General features: G+C 40.2%; 1 protein-coding gene and 1 long non-coding RNA gene across 2 annotated transcripts; one reads left to right on the top strand and one right to left on the bottom strand.

Annotated features, from left to right (window-relative positions):
- Positions 1 to 1,119: 1,119 nt before the first annotated feature.
- Positions 1,120 to 6,410, top strand: LOC138950771 (uncharacterized). Its single transcript, XR_011450783.1, has 5 exons — positions 1,120 to 1,273; positions 2,931 to 2,957; positions 4,733 to 4,753; positions 5,199 to 5,233; positions 6,069 to 6,410. It is a non-coding gene; the product is annotated as an uncharacterized lncRNA (long non-coding RNA).
- A 7,719-nt stretch (positions 6,411 to 14,129) lies between these two features.
- LOC138949951 (serine/threonine-protein phosphatase 6 regulatory ankyrin repeat subunit B-like) lies at positions 14,130 to 26,461 on the bottom strand. Its single transcript, XM_070321735.1, has 5 exons — positions 25,346 to 26,461; positions 24,156 to 24,376; positions 23,529 to 23,531; positions 22,948 to 23,125; positions 14,130 to 17,789 (listed from the first exon to the last, which is right to left on the bottom strand). Exons 1-5 carry the CDS (start codon positions 26,459 to 26,461, stop codon positions 15,201 to 15,203), a joined length of 4,107 nt encoding a protein of 1,368 aa, XP_070177836.1. The 3' UTR covers positions 14,130 to 15,200.
- Positions 26,462 to 26,788: the final 327 nt, after the last annotated feature.

The following is a 26,788-nucleotide window of genomic DNA, read 5'->3' as shown; positions in this document are numbered from 1 at the left end:
AAAAAAAACCCCGTCATTCTATCCCCCTATCTCTCCCTCTTTGTCTCTCCCTCTTTCTCTCACATACTCACACAGACACACAGACACACACACAGAGACAGACACACACACACACACACACGCACACACCCACACCCACACACACACACACTCACACAGACAGACAGACAGTCACACACACACACACACGCACACACACACACACACACACAGAGAGACAGACAGACATACACACACACACACACACACACACACACACACACACACACACACAGACAGACAGACAGACATACACACACACACACACACACACACACACACACACACACACACACACACAGTTTTATTCCTCAAAGTTTCTCTTTGTTATCACCGGTCTTTGCTTTCTTGCCTTTTCTTTTACCTTTTTCTTTTCTTCTTGAACTTATTTTTTCCCTTCTTGTTCTCAACTTTGCCATTGCCAATAAAATGTTGTTACAGACTCATGTTTTTGGTACGTAGTTTTTTATGATTCTAAACAACATTTGAACTATTTAAAACAAAAAGTGATTGTATCTTACAGTTTTGAAAATGAGTGTTTCCGAATTACCGAGTCCTTACTTTTGTGCTTGTAAACAGTCATACTCTTTCAGAAAAAATGATATGCCCTCAGCATTTTCGACATCATTCTATGCTTAAATTCAGTTATGATAATACCAAACTTTTAGTTAGAACTCTATCCTTTACTGCTGTAGAGTATTATGACGCTTTTAGAATCTACAACATAGAGGCTTTACTACTGTAAATAGTGAGGCATTTTTAGCCTTCACTGATGTTAATTTTGACGCATTTTTAGTCATGGTTCTATCCTTTATTTACGAAAATTATGACCCAACTTTAGCCAACATGTTATGCCCAACTGCCGCAAATGATGACGTGCTTTTTGTCATCATGTTACATAATTCTGACATAAAAAAATGATGACTCATAATCATCACTCAAAGTGCTTCATCATTTTACACTCTCTGACGTAAATAATGATGACTCATAATCATCACTCAAAATACGTCATAATGTTAAACTTTTCTGGCGTAAATAATGATACAGTTACTATTGACTTTATCATTGACGTGGACAGGCGGCAGCACAGCACAGGCGCAGCCTCAGTCAGTGTTCAGTAACGATGGCGCTGGTACTTCGTCTTCCGGTTCGTCCAACACACAGGCTGCCATTGAATCGTCTTCACCTTCGCCGTCCGCCTCAGTAACTTCGTCCAGCGGTACAGGTGCGACAGGTGAGCTGATCGATTTTTTTCTGTCTAAGGTTTTGGTGAAGAGTGCTTAGGGAGCTGTTTTTTGTTTGTGGAAATGGTGGTAGTTTTATTATTCATTAATCTATATTTGGGTTTCTTGATTGCTTCAGTTCTTTTGTATTTAATGAAAGATTGCCTCGGTTGTTTTGTATTTAATGAAATTGGAGTCTGGTTTGGTTAAGGGTTATTTACAAGGGCGTCTGCTTGCTTTTGTGTTGTGTTAAAAAAAAAGGGTAGTCAGATGGTGCTGGGTTTCTAAAATGTTATGGCGAAAGTCAGAATTAAATTCGATATGGGTTCGGTTTTGTTGTAGCTTAAATCAAACGTTCGAGTGCTAGTTTACTGCGTTTGAAGCGTTTGCAATGGAATAGTGTTTAATGTTTAAAACAACACAAGTAACTGAATAAGCCATTTGTAGTGGTTTTGTTTGTTTTAGTTCATTACTTTTATTGTGTGGATACATACGTAGTACATGCGTGTGTATGAATGTGTGTGTGTGTGTGTGTGTATGTGTGTGTGTGTGTGTGTGTATGTGTGTGTGTGTGTGTGTGGAGGGGGGGGAATTGCGATGAATGTACTTGGACTTAACATTCAGTTGACGGCAAAGCGCTAGGATCGTTTATTTTAATTTTAAATAGTTGTCAATACAAATATTTACGCAGACGCTTAAACATATTCTTAAGTTTTTCAGCTTTGCATTGCGTCTGTGGTTGATGACTGTAGACTTTAGTTGAGGACAAATATAATCCTTAGAGTGTTCTGCGTTGTTTCTACGGTGGATGGCTGACTAGACTGTACTAACTATTCACGACATGCAGGATCCCGTGACCCATCATAATTAAGGCGATGTGAGGCACTAAAATCACCAAAATTAAACTTGGAGAATACATAGAATAACTTAGTTTTCTGGGTAGTTGTTGAAGTGAGTTATGAAAAGAAATGATAGATCTGTGAATACTACAGTACATAGTTGCTATGGAAACTGGCTTAATCAGCGCCATATTGGTATCTAGGAAATGGCTTTACAGCAACATCATACATCAGAAATGCTTAATATTTGGCACACAGATACACATGACTTTTATCTACAATCATACAGAATGATTGTTTGAGGAAAGACTACAGTTGAATTTGTATTAATTTTTCAAGTAAGGATTAATGAATATGCGGTTAGAAATTCATAGGGCGGGTAAGCTCACAGAAGCCCTATACGTTATAACCTAGCTGCAGCTACTCACTTTAATTGTGAAAGTAAATCATCGGTAAAACGTTCTCTCACAAAATTCTCATATGCTACGCCGCCTGGGAAACATGTTTTACCCTGTCCGATTTTTCGTTTCACAGAGACAGCGAGAGATTCATAATTATTTTCAGCTGTGGAAAAAAACCGTGAAGCGATTACCTCCCTGTGTTTAAAAACATGACGTTTTGATCAATTTGACGCAGTTGTGAGGACACTTTTCTAAAAGTACACCGGAAGTTTGTTGTCCCACAACAAATAGGAAAGCCGAGACTAATAATGGCTTAGTCTCAAGCCCTATACTGCAAAACGTGAATAAATCGGTGTTAGATGTGAGTGAGAAAAAATACACAATGACAGGTTTATGGGCAATTAATCAACAGAAAGTTTTATTTTCAGGTGACCCCGTGCGAGCAGCTATTATGGGTTAGTATGACCTCCCTTGATCCACACATCCTGGGTCGGCAGAATGATGCAGTGGTTTTAATGTGTAACAGTTCTGCAGTGTTTATGCTGGCTGTATTCAATATAGTCGTTCTTCGCGTGTCTAATGCTTATACTACTTTTTGAATTTGTAAAGTGACAAGCTATTGTGCCTTGCACGTTTTTTCCCCTGATAAAATAACAATTAGTCAGTTGTAGTAGCTACCCCGATGTGTTAGATTTTGATGCATCAGAAACCAGATTCTCCTTTGTTTGTTTGTTAATCAAATGCGTGGTTATGTTTGAATGGTAGTGTGCCAGTGGCATTACTATTTCGTTCATGGTTCTACAAGTCATATTTTTTATAGTTCTCTTATTCCTGTTCCCTTCTCTGTTTTGATTTTACCTATCTTGTCAGTAAGTTGTTATCTCTCTCTCTCTCTCTCTCTCTCTCTCTCTCTCTCTCTCTCTCTCTCTCTCTCTCTCTCTCTCTCTCTCTGTCTTTGTGTCTGTCTGTCTGTATGTCTGTCTCTCTCTCTCTCTGTGTTTCTCTCAGTCTGTCTCTCTCAGTCTGTCTCTCTCTCTGTCTCTCTCTCTCTCTCTCTCCCCCCCCCTCTCTCTCTTTCTCTCTCTCTCTCTCTCTCTCTCTCTCTCTCTCTCTCTCTCTCTCTCTCTCTCTCTCTCTCTCTCTCTCTCTCTCCGTATATCTCTCTCTGTATCACTATCTATCTGTATCTCGATCTCTTTGTATCTCTCTCTCTCTCTCTCTCTCTCTCTCTCTCTCTCTCTCTCTCTCTCTCTCTCTCTCTCTCTATCTCTCTATCTACATATTTTATCTCTCTTTGTCTTGTTGATAATGATCTTTTTATAAACGTTTGTTATCTTATCTTACTCCTCTTATATTTGGATTTACTTTTTTTAAACTGATCTAGCGCTGCGATACAGAAATTAGAATTATGTCCAGAAAGGTATTTATAAAGAGACGGTTCAGAGTTGCTCTCCCACATAGAGTTTGTTTTCATGGCTGCAGATACTACGGTTTGGCCAATGATGTGCATATGCTTTTAACGATGTTTGAGGGGTTATCTTGTAAGCATTGTTACTTTGTATAATACTGATTACTGTTTTCCACAATGACATATTTAAGTTTTCTGTCGTCAATCATGATATCCTGTATTGAAGTATTCATTGGACGGGCGCAGTGGCGTGGTGGTAAGACGTCGGCCTCCTAATCGGGAGGTCGTGAGTTCGAATCCCGGTCGCTGCCGCCTGGTGGGTTAAGAGTGGAGATTTTTCCGATCGCCCAGGTCAACTTATGTGCAGACCTGCTAGTGACTTAACCCCCTTCGTGTGTACACGCAAGCACACGACCAAGTGCGCACGGAAAAGATCCTGTAATCCATGTCAGAGTTCGGTGGGTTATAGAAACACGAAAATACCCAGCATGCCTCCCCCGAAATCGGCGTATGCTGCCTGAATGGCGGGGTAAAAACGGTCATACACGTAAAATTCCACTCGTGCAAAAACACGAGTGTACGTGGGAGTTTCAGCCCACGAACGCAGAAGAAGAAAAAGTATTCATCACTCTTTCTTCTTCTTCAGCGTTCGACGATGGCTGTGTCTAGATTCTTTGGCCCGTGATGTTGACGAAGTGGGCTATTCATCACTCCAACTTAATTGTTAATGCGGTGTGTGTAACATAACTTCTGTGAAGTAGCTCTATTTTGACGATGATGTATGATTGACTTGAAATTTAAAGATCATTTTATTTGTTTCAGCCGCTGGCCTCAATAGCATGGGTAAGCTGATTTATTCGAATTTTTCTCTCCAGAATTGAAAAATATGAAACCCCTATGCAAAGTTTTAATAACAAGATTGCTGTCGATTCATCTCCATAATCTATAGACGATCAAAAGATCCTTCTGCGAAAAAAAGAATTCATGCTTCAAGATGGATCCTGGCTTGGAATTTAAATCATTCTTTGTGATATATAGTTAATAGTCAGGAACTGTTTTATTGAATAAAATACGACTGTGAAAATAAAGTATATCTTCATTTAAAATGAATACCGTTATAATCACAAGACGGTTATCTAGATCAGTCTGAAGCAGAAGTATTCACATTTTCATTAATGAACTTAAGTAGAAACTCGTTTTAGACTCTTCCAATGCTATGTCGCCGTTGTTTTGTTACCGAACGTTAAATGGGCCATGTTATTTAATATAATATGTTTTGGTTTTTCAGGTTGAGCTAGGAGACCACTGTGAGGACAGTGAAAGGTATATACACCATTGTGTACTATTAAGGCAAACTACTCACAGTTTCAAATATTTTACATGTGCTCAATGTGTGTGCATTGGATTCAGGTGCTGCCCTGGGATAACGATTCTGAAATAGCACAATAAATTGAAAAGCAAAAAAAAGGCAGGTATGATAATAGTGTTTGCTTTAATATTAACTCATATCGTTGTTTTAGTATTTGTCTGCGGTGGGTGTAACTAATATTTTAGTCCATTGTACGATAAAAGCAGAGCTTTGTTCTTAAGAATAAAACTTTCCATCATCTAACAAACAAATACATAAACAAAACACCTTCGTTGTTAGACAAAATGGTATTACATTGTATGTACCAAAAAAAAAAGGCCCATCAGAAATGCTTATGTTTGGGTTAATAGTAGTTTATTTCTGGTTATATTTGTTCATAAAAAAGCGTATCTGCATGGTAATGAATATAAATACATTCAAAAACAAACTTTGCTTTCTTTGATTTTTAAATGTATTTTAATCAGTGAGGTATCATAGTTACAAAGAAATTCTTCATGTAACCCTTCTGCCTTGTGTAAACGTTTAACTCTAAACTGAAGTTTTCCCCTTTGAAGATCCTTTCTGTATTCAGTTTTAAACACTGTGTGATACAGTACATCATTCTACTTGCAAAAGTATCACACATGGTAAACACTAATGGTGAGTTGAATACACGTGTTTACCATGTTGGCTACGTTTTCTTGAAGAATTATATACTATTTCACACTTTGTTTCAAACGGGTTACGGAAAGGGTGTTCAAAAGTTGAACCCTTCAATTTAAATCGTACTGTTTTGTTTGTATTTTCCAGAATTATCAAACCTGCTTACACAGACAAGATTCAGATGAATAGCACTTAAGTGTCGGACTCCGTAGTTAAATTTATTCATTGTTTGAATCTTTGCTGAGAAATTTTAAAACACAGAAACACATGAAAAGAACACATCTTTCTTGTAAACAAATTGCAAAAGCGAAGCGCTTCTGTTTTCTCTAGAACAATGCTAATACAAAGTTTTGTTTACACAAGAAACATGCGAAATAAAATTTGTGTTTACACAAGAACAATGCTAATAAAACGTGTATTTATGTAACCTGGCATTAGCTTTAAAGTACTGATTTCTTGTACGAAAATGTAATAAAGCCATTTTAAGTATGTTGTGGTATTTGTCTTTTATCTTGGAAGACGATGAAAGATTGATTCGTTTTTGTGCTTGCTCAGAAAGCGTATTTTTGTAAGAGATCACATTTGAATTTACAATAATCATATTTCATATACATATTCCAAACGCAGACAACCACACACACACACACACGCACACACACACACACACAGACAGAGGCTCACAAACACGTGGGCGCGCACACTCACACATACGCTACCACACAAAACACAGAGTACTTGAATTATGTTTTTCTTCTTCAAAAAGACTTTATTTTTAAACCATCCTAAAATAAATCATAGGTTTAAAATATTTAAACTTCACCGTCCTTCCTGGGTCGTGGATGACCCAGGGCTCACAAAAGCGTCTGTATCTCTAAAACTATTGGGAGTTTTTTGATTGAGACTTCATGTAATCCTCAAACACCATAGAACCTTCCTATCCACTAATTTGTAAAATATTATCTTTGTAAACAAACAAATAAACAATGACGTCATTTGAACTACACAGTTGGATTTTGTGGGTCGTGGACGACCCATACAAAATTAAAGAAGACATTTTACAGTGTTAATCCTTATTCGGTTGGTGTGGGTCGTGTACTACCCATACTCTGCAAAGAGGCGGTACAGAGTTTATCCCTATTCAGATGTCGTGGACCGTGTGCGACCCATATACTTCCTTCGTTGAATCCTTCTTTAAAAAGTATGGGTCGTACACGACCGACATCACCCGGACTGGGTAGCCCAAAGCATGGTCCGGTGAAGGATAAAAGGCAGTCAACATTTCTCCATGTGGAGCATGTTGTTTAACCATACAGATGTCATTAAATGAAACGAAGATCACTTGCAACGGACCTAGGATAACATTCCTTTTCTTTCTTTCTTTATTTGGTGTTTAACGTCGTTTTCAACCACGAAGGTTATATCGCGACGAGGGAAAGGAGGGAGATGGGATAGGGGAAAGGGGGGAGATGGGATAGAGCCACTTGTTAAGTGTTTCTTGTTCACAAAAGCACTAATCAAAAAATTGCTCCAGGGGCTTGCAACGTAGTACAATATATGACCTCACTGGGAGAATGCAAGTTTCCAGTACAAAGAACTAAACATTTCTTACATACTGCTTGACTAAAATCTTTACAAACATTGACTATACTCTATACAAGAACCACTTCACAAGGGTTAAAGGATAAACAGAATCCGTTAGTCGCCTCATACGACATGCGGGGTGCAGAGAAATAAGGATGTGGAAAAGAAGACTTTTGGTAAGTGAAATAAAGGTGATGGATCCAGTCAGGTAGAAATAAGACAACAAGAAAAGAATTGGAAAACTGCAGGGAATAGTAGGGAGAGTTTTCTTTGAAGGAAATGTAGGTGAAAGGACTGGTAAGGCAGAAGTAAGACAAAAGAAGAGAAGAAACAGAACCGTTAGTCGCCTCTTACGACATGCTGGTTAGCATCGGGTAAATTCTTTCTAGTCTCAACCAATATGGGACTCCCCCTAACCCGCGGGGGGTGATAACATTCCTAATGTGTGTGCCCTTTAAAACGGGGAAAGTTATACTTTGACATACATGAAAAAAGCAATTTTCCAAAATCCCATGTGAACAAAATGGAGCCAAAGAAAGCCATTCATATAAAGTGACATCAATACATTTCATCAATCTGTTGCAAAATGATACTGAATTTACTCCACCAAGTCCTGTACACATAGGCTTGCTGAAATCTGCAGCCAAAAAAGCGATGACACATCATCTTGGTAAAATGAGCCAAATAAACCTAATTTGCATAAAACGGATTTACCTGATTTTTTTGAAGCTTTTATTCATGTCTGTATAATTGTGGATTCAGGAGATAAGGAATCCAATGCAATCATGTTTAAATCAGTTATCAAATTGGTTCTTTATGAATCAGTTAATGAGCAGACGTTTTAAGCTTCAGAATTGAAATGTAAGCCCATAATCCCTAGTAAGTCAAAGGATGTTTCATCAACATTTTAATCAATGTGATTGAAACATGTGATTGCCACAGAACCGCCTAAACTATTTAAAAAAGTTGATATGACCAGTTTGACCAGTCCCCTCAAGAAAACGGTTGCTTTCTGCTGGGTGCATTCTTTTTTCCTCTTGGACAATACTTGCTTACCAACCACTCAGCGCGATTACAGTGTAAAGATGTCGTATAATGAATAAGAATTACATGCCATACATTTATATTAGAAATGCATTTCTTGGAATGTAAATTAAACTGCGCATTGATTTTAGTAGATCGGTCGCCTTAATGTTTTAAGACTCGAACCACATTCATAGGTTACATGCATTTAAATTAAAGCAGTAGTAATGCCAAATATAGATACTAATAAGGGGTTATATGGATTACGTCCAGCAGTTCCAGGCACAAATAAACCTGAGTACAAAGCAAATGCAGGCATATCAACTTGAATTATTAATGTCCAAACCATAACTTTACATTGCACTTAAATTATAATGAAATTAATGCAAGAATAAAAGAATACACACAGCATGTCTTTTAAAATATAGTCCATTTGAAAGGCTTTGTCGTGGTTTTTTCTATGGTACAGTGAAAGTGTGTACATACTTATGCTTGCAAACATCTATCAACATAATAAAACCACTTGTATGCGTTCTGTAAATATGGCTAAAATGGACAATTGTCACGTTCATAACAAAAACGCTACGTATTAGTGTTAAACAACACAGTTATTGTTTATCGTCTCTTCAGCAGGCAATGCTATTCGAGACCGGTTAAACAACACACAAATGGATGAGATTATGTAACTAAGTCAAACAAAACAAACAGTGCGTTATTATTGCTGCACACACTTTTGCGAAATGATGCTCGAAAAACAAAAACAATAGTAGGAACGACTACTAGTTGAGAGAGAGAGAGCGATGGAGAGAGTGTGAGAGAGAGAACGAGAGAGCGAGAGCTGGAGAGAGCGAGAGAAAGAGAGAGAAAGAGACAGAGAAAGAGAGAGAGTAAGAACGACTACTAGTTGAGAGAGAGAGAGAGAGAGAGAGAGAGAGAGAGAGAGAGAGAGAGAGAGAGAGAGAGAGAGAGAGAGAGAGAGAGACGCAGATGCTTTAATCATAAAGCCATTGCCCCTGATGAAGGGGTGTGAACAACAAATCTAACATTGCATATGGTTGCACTGAACAGGTGCAAAAGAAAGAAAATTTAAATTCGTACAATAATGAATACTAAAAAACACACACAAAACCCCCATTATACGGCACTTAACTGAGAGGTTACAACTTCTCTTAACTTACATGCTTTATACAAATACAATGACACATTTCTGACATTAGTTTCTTGAGATGAGGCTAAGAGCAAACTTAGTCGAAAAAGGCTTGAGTTTTTTGATAATATTTAAATGGAATAAATTGTTCTCTTAAATTGTTCAAATATGGGCAACACAAAGCGTACACATCACATCATCGGCATTATGTCTTTTACATCGGTAAGCATGAACAGCATTTTCTGAAATACCCAGTCTAAACTTAGTCATAATGCATTCTAAATGCCTATCCATATTCAACAAAAAGTAGGGTTTAATTATATGTACAGTACAAAAGGTCCGATAAACAACAAATCTTTCACTATTTTGTACATGATAATCCCACTCTTGCCATCTACAATCAACCAACCTTTCCCTAAAAACTGGCACAACATGTTTTCCATCTGGTTCAACCACACAAAACCAAAACCGTATTGAAACAGTTCACAACGGACACTTGAGGCCCAGTTCTTTTTACCACTCTCATCCATTTTATACAACATTTGATATGCTTTATCAGGCAGTATGTGCGCATCCATCTTTGACAATTTCAATCAGTAACTAACGCATCTTAAAATAGAATTCAAATATATTGGATATGTGTTTATTTCACCATAATTATACAAGATCATTGGGTGTTCGCATTCGAACTCCTAAGAACTTCTTCAATGCAAATAAATGCACTTTTTCACATCGCAAAGCAGCCTTATCCAGTACCCATAGCTCAGCACCAAACTGTACAATTGGTTGTACTTGGAAATCAAATAACTTCAAAAACACATCCAAAATTGTATTATTATTAAGCACAGATAATCTTTGTACAATATGCATCATAGCACATACCAGTAGTAACAGCAATGAATCAATACAGAAAACTTCAGCATCTATTTTGTGTGAATATGCAAGCTGACTTTTGCATCCGAAATCACGATTTTAAGCATCAAAGAAACAAAAAATCCTCAGTCAGTCATATAAAGAATGTAACCAATAGAACACAACACACACAAAAATACGAAACTTTGAATCCTCATGGAAAGCTTTAAATGTCAAAGGACAACACCACCAACCTGAAAATTCATCTAAAAGTGCATTGCACTAAACATACCGAAAGCAAGTAGATTAATAATCATGCTTCGAACATCCTTCCAGAATATATCACTAAGTAACAGGATTTAAGCTATCTCTGTAAATCTGCAAACTTGTTACAATCAAACTCAGAAAATATTAACAAGGGATTGACACCTTTGCTAAAACAATGCATAGTCATCAAATCAGAACAAATATAACAAGTCGCGTAAGGCGAAAATACAATATTTAGTCAAGTAGCTGTCGAACTCACAGAATGAAACTAAACGCAACGCAACGCAGCAAGACCGTATACTCGTAGCATCGTCACTCCACCGCCCGTGGCAAAGGCAGTGCACGTGGAATTGACAAGAAGAGCGGGGTATTCGTTGCGCTGAGAAGGATAGCACGCTTTTCTGTACCTCTCTTCGTTTTAACTTTCTGAGCGTGTTTTTAATCCAAACATATCATATCTATATATTTTTGGAATCGGGAACCGACAAGGAATAAGATGAAAGTGTTTTTAAATTGATTTCGAAAAAAAAATTTTGATAATAATTTTTATATATTTAATTTTCAGAGCTTGTTTTTAATCCGAATATAGCATATTTATATGTTTTTGGAATCAGCAAATGATGGAGAATAAGATAAACGTAAATTTGGATCGTTTTATAAATTTTTATTTTTTTTTACAATTTTCAGATTTTTAATGACCAAAGTCATTGATTAATGTTTAAGCCACCAAGCTGAAATGCAATACCGAACCCCGGGCTTCGTTGAAGAGTACTTGACCAAAATTTCAACCAATTTGGTTGAAAAATGAGGGCGTGATAGTGCCGCCTCAACTTTCACGAAAAGCCGGATATGACGTCATCAAAGACATTTATCAAAAAAATGAAAATAACGTTCGGGGATTTCATACCCAGGAACTCTCATGTCAAATTTCATAAAGATCGGTCCAGTAGTTTAGTCTGAATCGCTCTACACACACACACACACGCACACACACACACACACGCACGCACATACACCACGACCCTCGTTTCGATTCCACCTCGGTGTTAAAATATTTAGTCAAAACTTGACTAAATATAAAAAGATACGTTTGTCAATATGGTAAAATACATTCATAAGGAAAAATCCGGAGCCAGAAGCAAACAAGCAGTTCAAGGCCACGACCTGGGGGTGGGGGTAGGGTTTGGGTGGGAGTGGGGGGTAGGTGGTGTGGGATGTTTGGGGTGGGGTGTTGGGTGGTGGAGTGGGAGGGGGATGGTGATGTTATGAGGGGGGGGGGGGGGGATTCTGGATTTCTGCATAAGTAATACTCTGTCTTATTCTATTTTATCCAACTACCCAGGCAATATGCCTTGAAGTCCATTTTCTTTGTACGACGTCGAAACAACCCGGGCGCAAAGTCAACGGTTCATTTGAAATGCCTGCCAAATTTTTTCTTCGCAGACGACGCAACAGCCACCACCCACCCCTTTAAGAGCTCAGGACATCTCCATCAAAGCTTGTCAATATTTTTGTCGCCCTATCAGTCCAAAGACAACACGTGGGTTCGACGATCAGACTTGCTTGCACTTGACACCGAACTGAAAAAACGTACCGTCAAGGCAGCTATGGTCATGTCCAGCCTAACAAAGAGCATGGACCAAAAGCAAACTTACGGAGCCCACCAATATTCAGGTTTATAGAGCCTGCGTCTTGAGCAACCTTCTGTCTGTACGTAAGTAAGTCATGGACAAGACAGGTAATCGACAGGAGCAAAAGCTCAACTCCTTCCATATATCCTCTGACACATCCTGAACATCACCTGGCACGGCAAAGTTACTAACAACACCGTCATGGAGAAAGCTGGAGAAGAAAGCACAGAAAGGCCTATCCAAGTTCGAAGAGACACTCACACAGCAGTCCGAGACAAAAAAGACCAATGAGAAAACCCCGAAAGCCAGACAGAGAGGCGAACACCACAATTTAACTGTGCTTGGGGCAGGAGGGAATGCCACACCCGTATCGGCCTGTTCAGCCACACACAACGCTGCAGTAGATCCATCAAGGGAGAGCAAAGTCTCCCAAGACTGTTAAATGTCTATTACTATTACCAGGGGCGGACCTAGTTGTGGATAAGGGGGGGTCCAAATTGGAGCAGGGGTCCAGGAGCCGCTCAGGCCCCGGTGGGGTCCAGGGGCAAAGCCCTGGTGGGGGGTCTGGGGGGCGAAGCCCCCCATATGCTGAAGGAATTTTATTTGTTTAGGTCAATCGGAGGCCTCTCCTGGAAGATAACAAGGTATCTATTCAGTAAATATGCGTGTACAAATATGTGCACGTATGTTTCTCGTCAGTTTCAAGCATGTTGCATTTGGAAGGAAGGAAAGCACAAGCGCTTTATTTTTTTACTAAAAAACCCCCCAAAAAACAAAAAACGGATGCATGGGGGGGGGGGGGGGTTCCGGGCACCCAGGAACCCCCCATAGGTCCGCCCCTGATTACTTCCCCTATGTGGGCGGGGATGTAGCTCAGTCGGTAGCGCGCTGGATTTGTATCCAGTTGGCCGCTGTCAGCGTGAGTCCGTCCCCACGTTCGGCGAGAGATTTATTTCTCAGAGTCAACTTTGTGTGCAGACTAATCCTGGAACGCTGAAGAAGAAGAAGAAGAAGTGTGCAGACTCTCCTCGGTGTCCGAACACCCCCGTGTGTACACGCAAGCACAAGACCAAGTGCGCACGAAAAAGATCCTGTAATCCATGTCAGAGTTCGGTGGGTTGTAGAAACACGAAAATACCCAGCATGCTTCCTCCGAAAGCGGCGTATGGCTGCCTAAATGGCGGGGTAAAAACGGTTATACACGTAAAAGCCGTGGGAGTTTCAGCCCATGAACGAACAAACAAACAAACAAACTTCCGCTATGCTTGTTCCCAAGAACGGGGTCCTGATTTGGCCTAAATTGTCCGCTGGACCCATTAAGCAACAGTTAACTAACTAACTAACTTGTTCCCAAGAAGTCCTGCTTCCTGGAATTTAACGTCATCTTATTGTATATACCGTGAACTACCTTGTAAACATCCGGTATCGAGTAAACGCCCTCTCCCTACGTTTGGATCAATGGTGTCCGGTAAAAAGTTCTTCCTGAAACATTGTTGTAATTGCTTTTTTTGTTAAGTTTTTCATTCGTAGAGACAATTCATCCACGTGAATAATGACAAGAGGCTGTACTCAAATTATATCGTTGAGTTCGTACTCTTGGTCCCAGCTGGAAAGCAGTGCCAAAAAGCGGATAACAACATTGGAGGCTCTAAGGTTCAGGGGATCGGCTGTGTGACTGAACAGATCAGTGTTTGATTACGCTGAGTTTTGCAAGAGGTTATCTCTCCTACACAAAAAACAAACCTTTTGTTGTTGTTGTTGTTTGCTGGATGGCCTTGATCAGTATAAAATAACTGATTACAGGTATGGCAATTATGTTGTGCATTCACTAACGCTGGTTCTAGCAGTCACTGAGTCAGCCTTTTTCAATGTTATTTTGAGTTATTGGCATTTGTTATAAACCATAATAAAACTGACTCATTTCATGATTCTTTTTAAAGGTTTCATTCTGTGGAGGCAATCGCAAACACACGGACACGGTTGTTTTCAAATGAAAACCCCCATAGAGGATGGGTTTTATTTATCCCCCCACAGAAACGAGTCATATTAACATGTTCAAACCATGCGACCGAATTTCGTTCTTTCTGACGAGGAACTTATAAACAGGGTACTGTACCTAGTAAACGCCCACCCTCAACATTTGGGCAAACATTTTGCATACGGGGTTTGGCGTTTACAAGGTTGTTTACGGTACATCAACAAAACTCAGACATTCAAGTTTTGAGAACAATGAGTCCATCTCCATTTGTAGAATAAGAAACAAAAGGACTATCTGTAAGTAAAAACACTGCCACATGACACCACTGCCATCACAGTCAAGTGTCATACAATAGAGGGACTTTTGCCAGGTAGGACCAACAACACAGGATAATTTCTAAATAGATCTAACAAATAGTCATCCACAGGCCTAGAGGATGCCACTACAATGTAAAACGTGAACATTACTTGAAAACAAAGTGCATATCGCCTAGTCTACATTGTTTGCGGTAAAAGACTGACTTATACCATACAGCAAAATGCCGGAGTGATCCGAACATATCAAATACAAAAACAATCACCATAGTGCAGACAGTGAGTGAAAAGACCTTACGAAAAAGTGTTCTGTGTTCCTTTCAATGATAGAATTGATTTTATCGGGAACATCTCCAGATAGCACTTCTATCTCAATAGGCGACTTGCCCTATCACCGGATAATTCGTTTGAGGTGCAACATGTATTATATTCGGGACACCATCAGGTACTCCGTCAAACGGGGCTCCACCTTCTAACTGTTGTCTCCTACCAGGGCTTTGATACTGTTAATACATTTGTGGGGAAAGGGAAAACGCTGTCGTACATTATCGACTTTCCGTCAATTCTCGGCCTGTTGTTTTCAAAGGCTTGTTCTTTTGTCTCTTGGACATCCTTCTGACGTTTACCCCCCTTCGCGATAAGGTACTGCAATATCTCACAGTGGCCGTTCTCCTCAGCACACGATACTGCCGTTTGACCATCTTTGTTTTCCGTGTTCACATTCGCCCCGTGATCAAGAAAGAGTTTCACAATGTCAAAGTGGCCTTTTTCACAGGCAGCAAGAAGAGGCCGAGCTCCTGAAGAGTTTTCGACTTCCACTTCGCATCCCTGATCTACAAAAAGTTTGACTATGTCTGTACAGCCCGTCAGTGCTGCTGCCAGCAGAGGTGTGTTTCCATTCCGGTCAGATTTGTGAACATCCGCTTTGTGTTGTATCAACATATTTGCTATGTTTGAATACCCTTCTTGTAGACACAATATCAGAGGGGTTGGCCAGCTGCTTGAATCTCGGTCTACATCTACCTTGTACTGCAGAAGGAGTTCTACCACTATTTCATGTCCATTTCTACAAGCAAACTGAAGAGGTGTAGGGCACGTGTTATTAAGCGAATCCGAATCCGCATGTGCATCATTACGGAGCAACAACTGAACAATGTTTTTATGACCATTTAATGCTGCCATGCTGATGGCTGTCCGGCCCATATAGTCCGCTGTGTGAACACCAGCACCGTGTTTCAGAAGAACTTCAACGATAAAGAGGTGACCATTTAGTGATGCAATCATAAGAGGTGAAATGCGCCCATTTGAGGGGTCGACATCAGCTTTGAACTCTAGCAAAAGATTCACAATATCAACGTTCCCACGTTGTGACGCATTGAACAGAGGTGTGATGTTTTCCTTGTTGAGCGCATCAACATGAGCACCGTTTTTCAGAAGAAGCCTGCCTATTTCAGTGTGGCCATTCTCTGACGCAGCATGTAGGGCTGCGCATAGCATCTCAGCTTTTTTCCCTTTGGAGTTTTTTTGTAGTAATAGTTCAACAATCTGGAAGTGGCCGTTCAATGACGCCAAGTACAGAGGTGTAACTTCGTCATGGACAGCCTTATCAACGTCAGCACCGTTTTCTAGAAGAAGCCTGACAATGTCAGTATGACCATTCTTTGACGCAACAAAAAGAGGCGTGTATCCTTGGCCTGTAGCTTTGTTCACATCGGCTTTATTCTGTATCAACAGTTCAACAATGCGGAAGTGGCCTTTCAATGACGCCCAGAACAGAGGCGTAGTTCCATCATCGGCAGCCTTGTCAACATCAGCAACGCGTTTCAAAAGAAGCCCCCCATCAGTATTATCATACTCTGCCGCAGTAGCAGAGCGTGAGAATCCTTGCATTGAAGCATTGGCCGCATTAGCGTTCTTTTGCAGCAACAATTCAACAATAGGGAAGTGGCCTTCAAATGACGCAAAGAACAGAGGCGCCTTGTCAACATCAGCACCGCTTTCTAGAAGAAGTTTGACAATGTCAGTATACCCATGCTCTGCCGCAGCAGAAAGAGATGTTAATCCTTGCTCTGTAGCTTTGTTCACATTGTCCGTCATATTCAACAATAACTTAACAATGCCAATGTGGCCGTGCAATGAGGCAAAGTACAGAGGTGTACGTCCTTGGCTGTCAGCCTGGTGAACATCAGCATAGCGTTTCAACAATTTCTTTGCTAAACAAAGATGGCCACCTTGTGAAGCAATATGAAGGGGTGTACTGCCTGAGATTGTGGGCTTATTCACATTAGCATTTTTATGCAGCAACAATTCCACAATACTCTCATAGTTCTTTTGTGTAGCAATGTGTAAGGCTGTGGCACCTGTACCATCAACGCCATCAACACCAGCACCCTCTTGTAATAGATATTCAACAATATCTTTACAGGCGAACTGAGATGCTGTAACAAGTGGTGCAACTGCAACTGCAACCCCCTCACCTTCTTTATCTTCTACGTCAAGTGGGTTCACATTTGCTCCATGCTCTTTCAAAAGTTTCACAAAACTCAGGCTTCTAGTTGTGCATGCAAGACTGAGGGGAGACATGCCTTTCTTGTCAACACTGTTGACATCTGCCCCTTTTTCAATTAAATAGTCAACTAAGCGTTCATTTTTGTTTTCCACTGCTTCATGAAGAGGCGTCTTCTTCATACGTGTACACGCTTTCACATCCGCCCCCCTTTCACACAGACATAAAGCAACATCTATGTGGTTATTTTTGCATGCCACAAACAACGGCGTCTGGTTCAGTGCATTCACCACATTAACACGCCCTCCCTTAATCATTAACATGTCAACAATATCGAGATCACCCCGAGCAGCAGCGATGTGAAGCGGAGTCTGACCAGTCGAGTCCATCTCGTTGATCACGCCAGTGTGGAAGGGGAGCAGATCGTACACCTTTTCCGCTAGTCCTGCGCGGCAAGCTTCATGTAGAGTCATCACAATCTTCCCTTCTGAAATAAATAACCCGTACCATAACGATGAATGGTACCATAACCACGACTGCCACAAGTATTCTGTGAAGAAATACTCAGTCTAAAACAATAGCAACAAAGCAAAAAACAAACCCTTGAAGGGTATTGACATTTTGAATGGAATGAAACAGGTATGATCGTTTTTAGTTGATGTTCAAACTGTGTTACAATATTTAGCAAGGCCAACTTGATAACAAACTTTCAAATTAACTATAAACTATAAAACAAAATCAAGTTTTATGTGCATGGCGTTTAACGAATAATTGTATAAAACTGCACAAAAACCTTCAGAAATCATAAATTCAAACTACCTGTTTTATCTTGATTCTTCTTTTCCTGAGACTTTATAGTCATTAAAGCAGTACTGGATACCTATAGATTTGTTAACATTTGATAAGCTGGTTACTATAGGCTGTGGCCTTTAATATGTAAAGCTGAGCGGCCTTAGTCTCACATTAACTCTAACTAGCTGTGCCTGTGTCTTAGCTGTTGTATGTGTCTGAAAGGCATTTGTTGGGATTGCAATCACACAACAAGACGAACAGAAAAACAGAATACTGATGAACTCAACAAGATTCAGGTGAAGTTCCTGTATTGAATTGAATAAAACAACCATAAAATCAAGTCAGTACAATGCATAGGTTCTTTGCAGAAAATATATCTGTATATTGGTTCACTATCAGCTTTTCTCTCTGTCTGACACCATTTTGTAAAGTCTCTTTCTGTAAGTAAGCCAGTTTAGCTGCCAAAACTCCGGAGGACGGTTTAGTGTTACAACGGATACTTCGGTGGAATGATACAAGGTTGGGACCCTCCCACAACCGTTCTCTAAAGTATTACTGCAACTCAGTCTAAGTGGAAAGTTTGGTGTACCATTTAGACACTTAAGCCAGGTTGGTTGCCAAAACTCCCACTAACGTTTTGATGACACTGAATCGCAAACAGGGGAGACGCAGGTTTCAGCCCCTTACAGGATCTTAATTTCTCGTACGTCTGGAGAGAACCCAAAACCACGATCTTTTATAGCTAACAGGGATATTTTCCTACGTCACATATAACTTGACCCATGAAAATGCCTCTATGGCAGCAACGAAGCAAAGGGAAGGAAGGTAAAGGGCTTTGAGGCTGGGTTTTTTTTTTTTACTCTTTGTCATTTGTTTATTTTCAACATGTGCAAAAGAGTACATTGTAAGGAATATCAAAATTGATTTTTAACATTAATTTTAGACAGGAATTAGTTTTTTTTAAATCTTTGGTTAACATGAATTGAAAAAGCTGCAACTCATATACTGGCTTGTAAAACCACTTACGCTCGATAAATCCGCTAAGTGTTATTTATTAAACACCGGTAAGTCCTTAACGGGGTGTCACCGAGCTGTTAAGTTAGAGGACCCATCCCCCTCCTCTAAAGTCGCTACCTGTCAGGTAACTTCACTAAAACTGTCCATGTCACTTTTCATACGTTATTCAAACCGCCAATTCTAAATACATCTTGTCCAAATATTTGTTTGTAGGTTTATGTCCATCGTGGTCACACAATGGTGTCATTTAAGCACCTATGCATTCAGGATAAATAGCAGGTATTGCTCGCGAAAGATTTCAACCGATGCTCGACCATCCTGGCTTTGTGGCGAAAGCGTGCTAGCGTCTTGTTCAATGCATTACAGTTTCAACTCTGAGTAAGCTGGTACCGCGGCCGAACGGTTAGTGCGTTTGCCTGACACGCGATTGAGTCGAGTTCAAATCTATATCTGGCTGTTTTTACATTTAGTCAAGTTTTGACTAAATGTTTTAACGTAGAGGGGGGAATCGAGACGAGGGTCGTGGTGTGTGTGTGTGTGTGTGTGTCTGTGCGTGCGTGCGTGTGTGTGTGTAAAGCGATTCAGACTAAACTACTGGACCGATCTTTATGAAATTTGACATGAAAGTTTCTGGGTATGATATCCCGAGACATTTGTTTCATTTTTTTGATAAATGTCTTTCATGACGTCATATCCGGCTTTTCGTGAAAGTTGAGGCGGCACTGTCACGCTCTCATTTTTCAACCAAATTGGTTGAAATTTTGGTCAAGTAGTCTTCGACGAAGCCCGGACTTCGGTATTGCATTTCAGCGTGGTGGCTTAAAAATTAATTAATGACTTTGGTCATTAAAAATCTGAAAATTGTAAAAAAAAAAAAGTTTTTTATAAAACGATCTAAATTTACGTTTATCTTATTCTCCATCATTTTCTGATTCCAAAAACATATAAATAATAAAATATGTTATATTTGGATTAAAAACAAGCTCTGAAAATTAAAAATATTAAAATTATTATCGAAATTAAATTTTCGAAATCAATTTAAAAACACTTTCATCTTATTCCTTGTCGGTTCCTGATTCCAAAAACATATAGATATGATATGTTTGGATTAAAAACACGCTCAGAAAGTTAAAACACACACACACACACACAGAAAGAGCATAGGTGAAACTGTGCAAGAAAGCGAGACACTAGATCTAGATCTGTCTGTCTGCATGTAGCCTACTTACAGGGACACGACTGCCAACTAGTCTCGGCCCGCTCAAAATAATAATGACCGAGACTTTCAGTACTTCCTTCGCGTGACGTCTAACCCTCTTACGTCATAATGTGACGTAAATGTAATGTGACGTCTTCAAATGTTAGAGTTTCTACCACAGACATACACACGCACGCACGCACGCACATACGCACGCACGCACAGACAGACAAAGTTACGATCGCATAGGCTACACTTACGTGAGCCAAAAATAAAAAATTTTAAATTATGAAAACCTTTTACAAATTCTATTAATAAAGTCCAAAATATTCTTTAGCAATTTCTTTTTCTTAGTAGCAAACAACTTTTTAAATTTAAGTGCATTAGGTTTTTTCCAATAGTAAGGTGGTAACAACTCAGCTCTTTCTTCTTTGAAAAAATCACAGACAAATAAATAATGGAATTCATCACCTATGTCTTGTGATACACATTTGGTGCAAGTTCTTTCTGATCTCGGGATGTTAAGGTAACGTTCTTTCTGTACAGGCAAATTGTTGTTTAATGTTCTAAATTTCATCATTGAAACACATTGCTGATATGGCAGGTGTGTGACATAATCTTCACATGCAAAAGTATCTTTAAACATTCGATAATTCCAAAACATATTTTTTGTTCCAATTTCTGTAAACCATTTATGGATATACTGGTCATACAAGCTTCTTTTTATATTTAGTCAAGTTTTGACTAAATATTTTAACATCGAGGGGGAATCGAAACGAGGGTCGTGGTGTATGTGCGTGTGTGTGTGTGCGTGTGTGTCTGTCTGTCTGTCTGTGTGTGTGTGTGTAGAGCGATTCAGACTAAACTACTGGACCGATCTTTATGAAATTTGACATGAGAGTTCCTGGGTATGAAATCCCCGAAAGTTTTTTTCATTTTTTTGATAAATGTCTTTGATGACGTCATATCCGGCTTTTCGTGAAAGTTGAGGCGGCACTGTCACGCCCTCATTTTTCAACCAAATTGGTTGAAATTTTGGTCAAGTAATCTTCGACGAAGCCCGGGGTTCGGTATTGCATTTCAGCTTGGTGGCTTAAAAATTAATTAATGACTTTGGTCATTAAAAATCTGAAAATTGTAAAAAAAAATAAAAATTTATAAAACGATCCAAATTTACGTTTATCTTATTCTCCATCATTTGCTGATTCCAAAAACATATAAATATGTTATATTCGGATTAAAAACAAGCTCTGAAAATTAAATATATAAAAATTATTATCAAAATTAAATTGTCCAAATCAATTTAAAAACACTTTCATCTTATTCCTTGTCGGTTCCTGATTCCAAAAAGATATAGATATGATATGTTTGGATTAAAAACACGCTCAGAAAGTTAAAACAAAGAGAGGTACAGAAAAGCGTGCTATCCTTCTTAGCGCAACTACTACCCCGCTCTTCTTGTCAATTTCACTGCCTTTGCCATGAGCGGTGGCCTGACGATGCTACGAGTAAAATGGCATTGCGTTTCATTCTGTGAGTTCGACAGCTACTTGACTAAATATTGTATTTTCGCCTTACGCGACTTGTTACTTTCTTTTTAAACCATGTGCTTGAGTATTGAACATTTTCTTGAAAAGTCCAAATGCCAGAGAGACCAATTTCATTTAAGGTTTTTTCAATAAAACATAAATAATTAGATTCAATCATCTTGTTAATATACAATTTATAAGTAAAGCGATACACAATACTTGAAAATTTATTTTTATGAATAGGACTAATCAGTTTATACCAATAGCAAAGCATTCTACATTTCATATTAACATCTAGTAGATATCTTCCAAGTTCACCAAATATCATAGCATTTGGAGTTGATTTTTTTAGTTTGAAAACAATTTTATAAAAACGCAATTGAAGTTTAGTAGCCAGTTAACAGGAACCAAAACCCCATACCTCACATCCGTATAATAAAATTGGAGCAATCATTTTATCGAACAGGTCAACTTGTATGTCCACAGGCAGTGACAATTGCCTACAAGTACGCAAAAGAACAAACATTGCCCTTGAGGCACGATCATATAGATTCTTCTGTGCGACTGAACATTTATTATTATGATGAATCTTAATGCCCAAGTACATCACATCAAACACTACTTCGATTAAATTGCCATTATACGTAAACAATGGTTTATTTCTAATTTTACCTCTGGAAAAAACTATAACTTTCGTTTTGTTTACATTAATATTTAGACGCCATTTTAAACAGTATTCGTGCATTTTGTTTAAACATTCTTGCAGGTTTCTTTCTGACTCTGAGCAGATCTCGAAGTCCACTCTTTGTTGCTTCTTTGATAACCTACTAATCAAGTTGTTCTTCTTCTGTTGCTTCAGCGAAGAGTTTTATGTAGGTTATTTTGGTGATAGCTTCCCAATTTTCCTACACTAGTTGCAGTAAGCTAAATGTATGCTCACGTTTGTAAATGTTATGAACACGCCAGTTTCAATCCTTCAGAAAATAAGAACAGAAAACACTATGCAAGATAACAAGCAAATATTGAATTGCGCTTTGACAAACTTAACAAATATTCCGTGAACAAGCATGATCTGTTCTGATCTGTTGTTTAAAAGCTGTACTCTATCTGGAGAGAGTTTGATTACCAGCGTTGCTTAACAAGAGAGCACACTATCTTTGAAGACCACAAGACTATTGAGTGCGTTCTTACCTGTCCAAGCTGACGTGCTTGTACTTTCTTCACTTTGGTATGCATGGTGTGACACCTTAAGACGTTTTGACGTGATATATGTCCCTTCTTCAGATTGCTTTTCAGCAACACCAGGGGTTTGTTGTAGTTGTACAGGTTTTCTTTTGCGGCCTTCATCCATTTGGGTTCGTGTAGTTTTCTGTAACAGTCAAACACAAGTACTCTAAACAGAATGACAATCAAGTATACAGAGCGACCGACCGACCGACAGACAGACAGACGGACACACAAACATACACAGATCGAACCATAGTGGAACACACACACACACACACACACACACACACACAAACCCACACACCCACCCACACACACACCCACACCCACCCACCCACCCACCCACACACACACACACACACACACACACACAAGTTCTTGCGCCTGTACACCATAGACAGAGACGCAATTAAACCCAGACAGTTTGTTGAACGCGCACTGACACAAAACATACAAAGACGTCGCTGTGTACAGAGACTACTTTTTCGCATTGCTTATACAGAGCTTGTGAAGCATTAGGCTAGGCAGATTTCATCAGAACTCACCTCCTGTGTGAACAAATTGCTATAAAATTTATTTCACCTTTTTTGTACTCTACATGCAACCATTGATCAGGTAAAACCGAGTTGGCCAATGTTTTCCCATGCGAACTATATTTTTGAAGCTTTTAAAGAATGATGACAACTGCGCAATAACGGTATTCCGAATATGCTCCGTCCCTCACCTCTCACGTCTATAACATGTCTTATTTTAAGGGATGTGCCATATGTCACTCATATAGTATGTAAGAAAAGCACATTCAGTTGATAAATAGGTTCAATTGCATTTATTTAGCGCGAAATAACGTAGCCGAAGCTCAAATCTAGCGCATTCGGTGTGGTTTCACAGGGCGCGTCTCCCGGGTCGCGTTTGACAGGTATGTGAGTTGACAATTACTGTGCTGATATTCTCCCTCCTTTACCCGTTACTGTTGCATTACACATGTGAACATGCACACGCACACTCTATTCAACATGACCTCGTACTTACGCTAAAGCCCGTCTTCATCGTCTGATGTACCTACACAGGCAACCTCGGTCACAGTGTTGGCACAGCTCTCCCCTCTGCACTCTCTACAGCCAGACGTACACACGAGGCCGTGTTTTCGGCATGAACATCTTGCTGTTCGACACTCTGTCTTGCAATTGCATCGGATGACATCGAGTAGATCACCAGGACCAGCAGCAATGTCAATGAGAATAGGAAGCATGGCGCCTTGAACAATCTCCCATCCCCAGTCCATCGGATCCAGGAGGAACTGTTCTTGATGCAAGTGCATCCATTCTTGCACCTGGAAGTATGTTCTCATGGAATGGAATTTAGCTGCTGCTGATGTAGGTGGGAGTTTGCAGGGCTGAAACGATGAGGTACATGTAGAGACTTTCTGCATGTACTTGATGTAGCGGAGGAAGTTCAAAGTGTCTCTTTCCTTCCCCCCATAGAGTTCTACAAAGGCCCTTTCTCCTGCTCCTATCAGCTCATCAGTGTGTAACCGAGTGCCGAAACACTACGATCACCTCGGGAGGCGAAGTGCAATCAAACAGGATTAAAAATGTTAGAGCTAATTTCTTAGCCCTATAAAAACTGTTATGCACACCCGAAGGTTTCCATGAACATACAGACAATCGGAAACCACCAGATCCCATCACAAACAGAATTCTACAATACAACGGTGTTGACTTTTAAAGGCCAACAACTCGAGTGCAGAGTCTGCTGTGAAAGGAGCGGAAGCCTCCCCTGTCACAATCGCCCCCGTTTGAATGAACTTCGTCCCGAAGTTCCGAACCGGGGGACCACTGTCCATCCCAAATTCGCAGAATGGGAACAGCACGAAAATGTTCAGTGGTCATATTATGCCATTACCTGAACATATCATGCCGAGTCCCATCCCTGCTCGCAAGCACCAGATGTAACCGAGTGCCGAAACACTACGATCACCTCGGGAGGCGAAGTGCAATCAAACAGGATTGAAAATGTTAGGGCTAATTTCTTAGCCCTATAAAAACTGTTATGCAAACCCGAAGGTTTCCATGAACATACAGACAATCGGAAACCACCAGACCCCATCACAAACAGAATTCTACAATACACCGGTGTTGACTTTTAAAGGCCAACAACTCGGGTGCAGAGTCTGCTGTGAAAGGAGCGGTAGCCTCCCCTGTCACAAGTGTCTGCAAGGACTGGCGCTGAAGACATGGGCCTGCTGCACGAACACTGTTGACTGGGTCAATTTCGTTAAACACATTGGTTTTCCAATCCCGAATGGACTGCTAATTGTATCGCATCCACCAAAGGCGTGCGCAAACAGGATGTTCTCACAAACTTGAGATCCAAGAACAGTCTGGACTTTTCTGATGTCCCATACTTTTGCAGCTGATTTTGCTGTCGATGATCTCACTGATGTGAAGAAGACGGGGCAGTGATCTGGCGTAAGATGGCACAACAGAAGGATGAGCAGATCGGTGTCCTCGCCAACCAGAATCACGTTTCCTTTCCTTGCCAATTCCAGAGAAGTCTTTACGACGAGCCTATCAGCATCAGCAGTTGTATGGACAGTGTCAAAGCCGTGCTGTGAAAAACGGGAACTAAGGAGGTTGATGAACCGCTGTTTGTTGTTTGGATTCGTCAGGAAGCGCTCCTTTGGTTCGCACAGGACCATGTCACCCTCAAAAGTGATGGCACATGCTGTATTGGCTCTGCTTGTTCTTCGCAAATGGGCTGCATCTTTGGTGGTAGGTCCGCAGCTGTATCCATCAAAAACAACAGTTCCTTTGCCAAAATGACGAATGAGAAAGTCTGCGTAACTCGGAGTAAGCTGGTTGTATGTTGAACCACGGCACCAGGGCAGAAGGTGCAACAGCAAGCCACCATCGATGACATATGTTACATCATCAGGAATAACACCATTTACCTGCTTTGTTGAAGTCCAGATGTAAGTTGCCAGTGCAGCCTTGGTACCTTGTCTTGGCAGACCACCCGAATCAAACAGCGATGCTGGGACACTGCACATCTCAAAGGCAAAGGCGTCCTCAAGACATCCGTTGGTGTTCTTCACAGTTGTCACTAGTCTCTGGAACAACAGCATGGAGTGAACATGTACTAGATCATCGTGCAGATTGGACGACTTGGCTTTCAGAGCCATGGTTACAGCTTGATCCTTCTTTTTAAAGGTGAAATCCACAACATTATTTCCGATCATGCTGCTCAGAATCTTGTTTCCTACGCCTTTTGCTTGTTCTGCATTCACAGTAGCTTCAGCTTCTTTTCCGCTTGAAATGGATCGGAGGGCTGTATCCACAGTGAAAGGGTTCCTATCAAGCAGATATCTCAAGATCAGCTGAATGTCTGTGTGATCTCGCTTCTGCCTTGCCACGCTCAACTCTTTGTGCTGCGTTTGTTGCTCGCTAGAATGGAATGCAACGTCTGTGACAGACTGCATTGCGTCGGGGATTTCTGCACAGGCAGGCATACACAGTAGTAGGTGGGAGATCAATGCCATATGATTGCGCAGCATTCAGTTCAAATTTCCGTACCTCTGTGTAAGAACAGCTACAGCCAAGGTGGCTGAGGGTATCGATCAGAAACCGTGAACCGAATGATCGGTGCATTTGCACGCCAAGTGCAAACTGCAATGGCGCAATAACAGTGTTTGGCCTTCTGAGCTGAATGATTGCTTGTCCTATTGCACTGATATAATGTTAGGTAACCTTGAAAGAAATACATGTACGTATCCACTAACAAATGCACAGATTAATAAATAAACGCA

The sequence above is a fragment of the Littorina saxatilis genome, linkage group LG16 (genome assembly GCF_037325665.1).
Source record: "Littorina saxatilis isolate snail1 linkage group LG16, US_GU_Lsax_2.0, whole genome shotgun sequence".
Classification (NCBI taxonomy): Eukaryota; Metazoa; Mollusca; class Gastropoda; order Littorinimorpha; family Littorinidae; genus Littorina; species Littorina saxatilis.
The sequence above is the reverse complement of the archived record's forward strand: the minus strand, read 5'-3'. Positions and strand labels throughout refer to the sequence as shown.

Excerpts from the sequence above, each read along its gene's own strand:
- LOC138949951 (XM_070321735.1), bottom strand. The coding sequence starts at position 26,461 with ATGCAGTCTGTCACAGACGTTGCATTCCATTCTAGCGAGCAACAAACG. Across the intron at positions 24,377-25,345 it reads AGACTGTTCTTGGATCTCAA|CCCTGCAAACTCCCACCTAC; the intron begins GTTTGTGAGAAC and ends TCATCGTTTCAG. Across the intron at positions 17,790-22,947 it reads AAGCACGTCAGCTTGGACAG|ACTGAGTATTTCTTCACAGA; the intron begins GTAAGAACGCAC and ends CTATTGTTTTAG.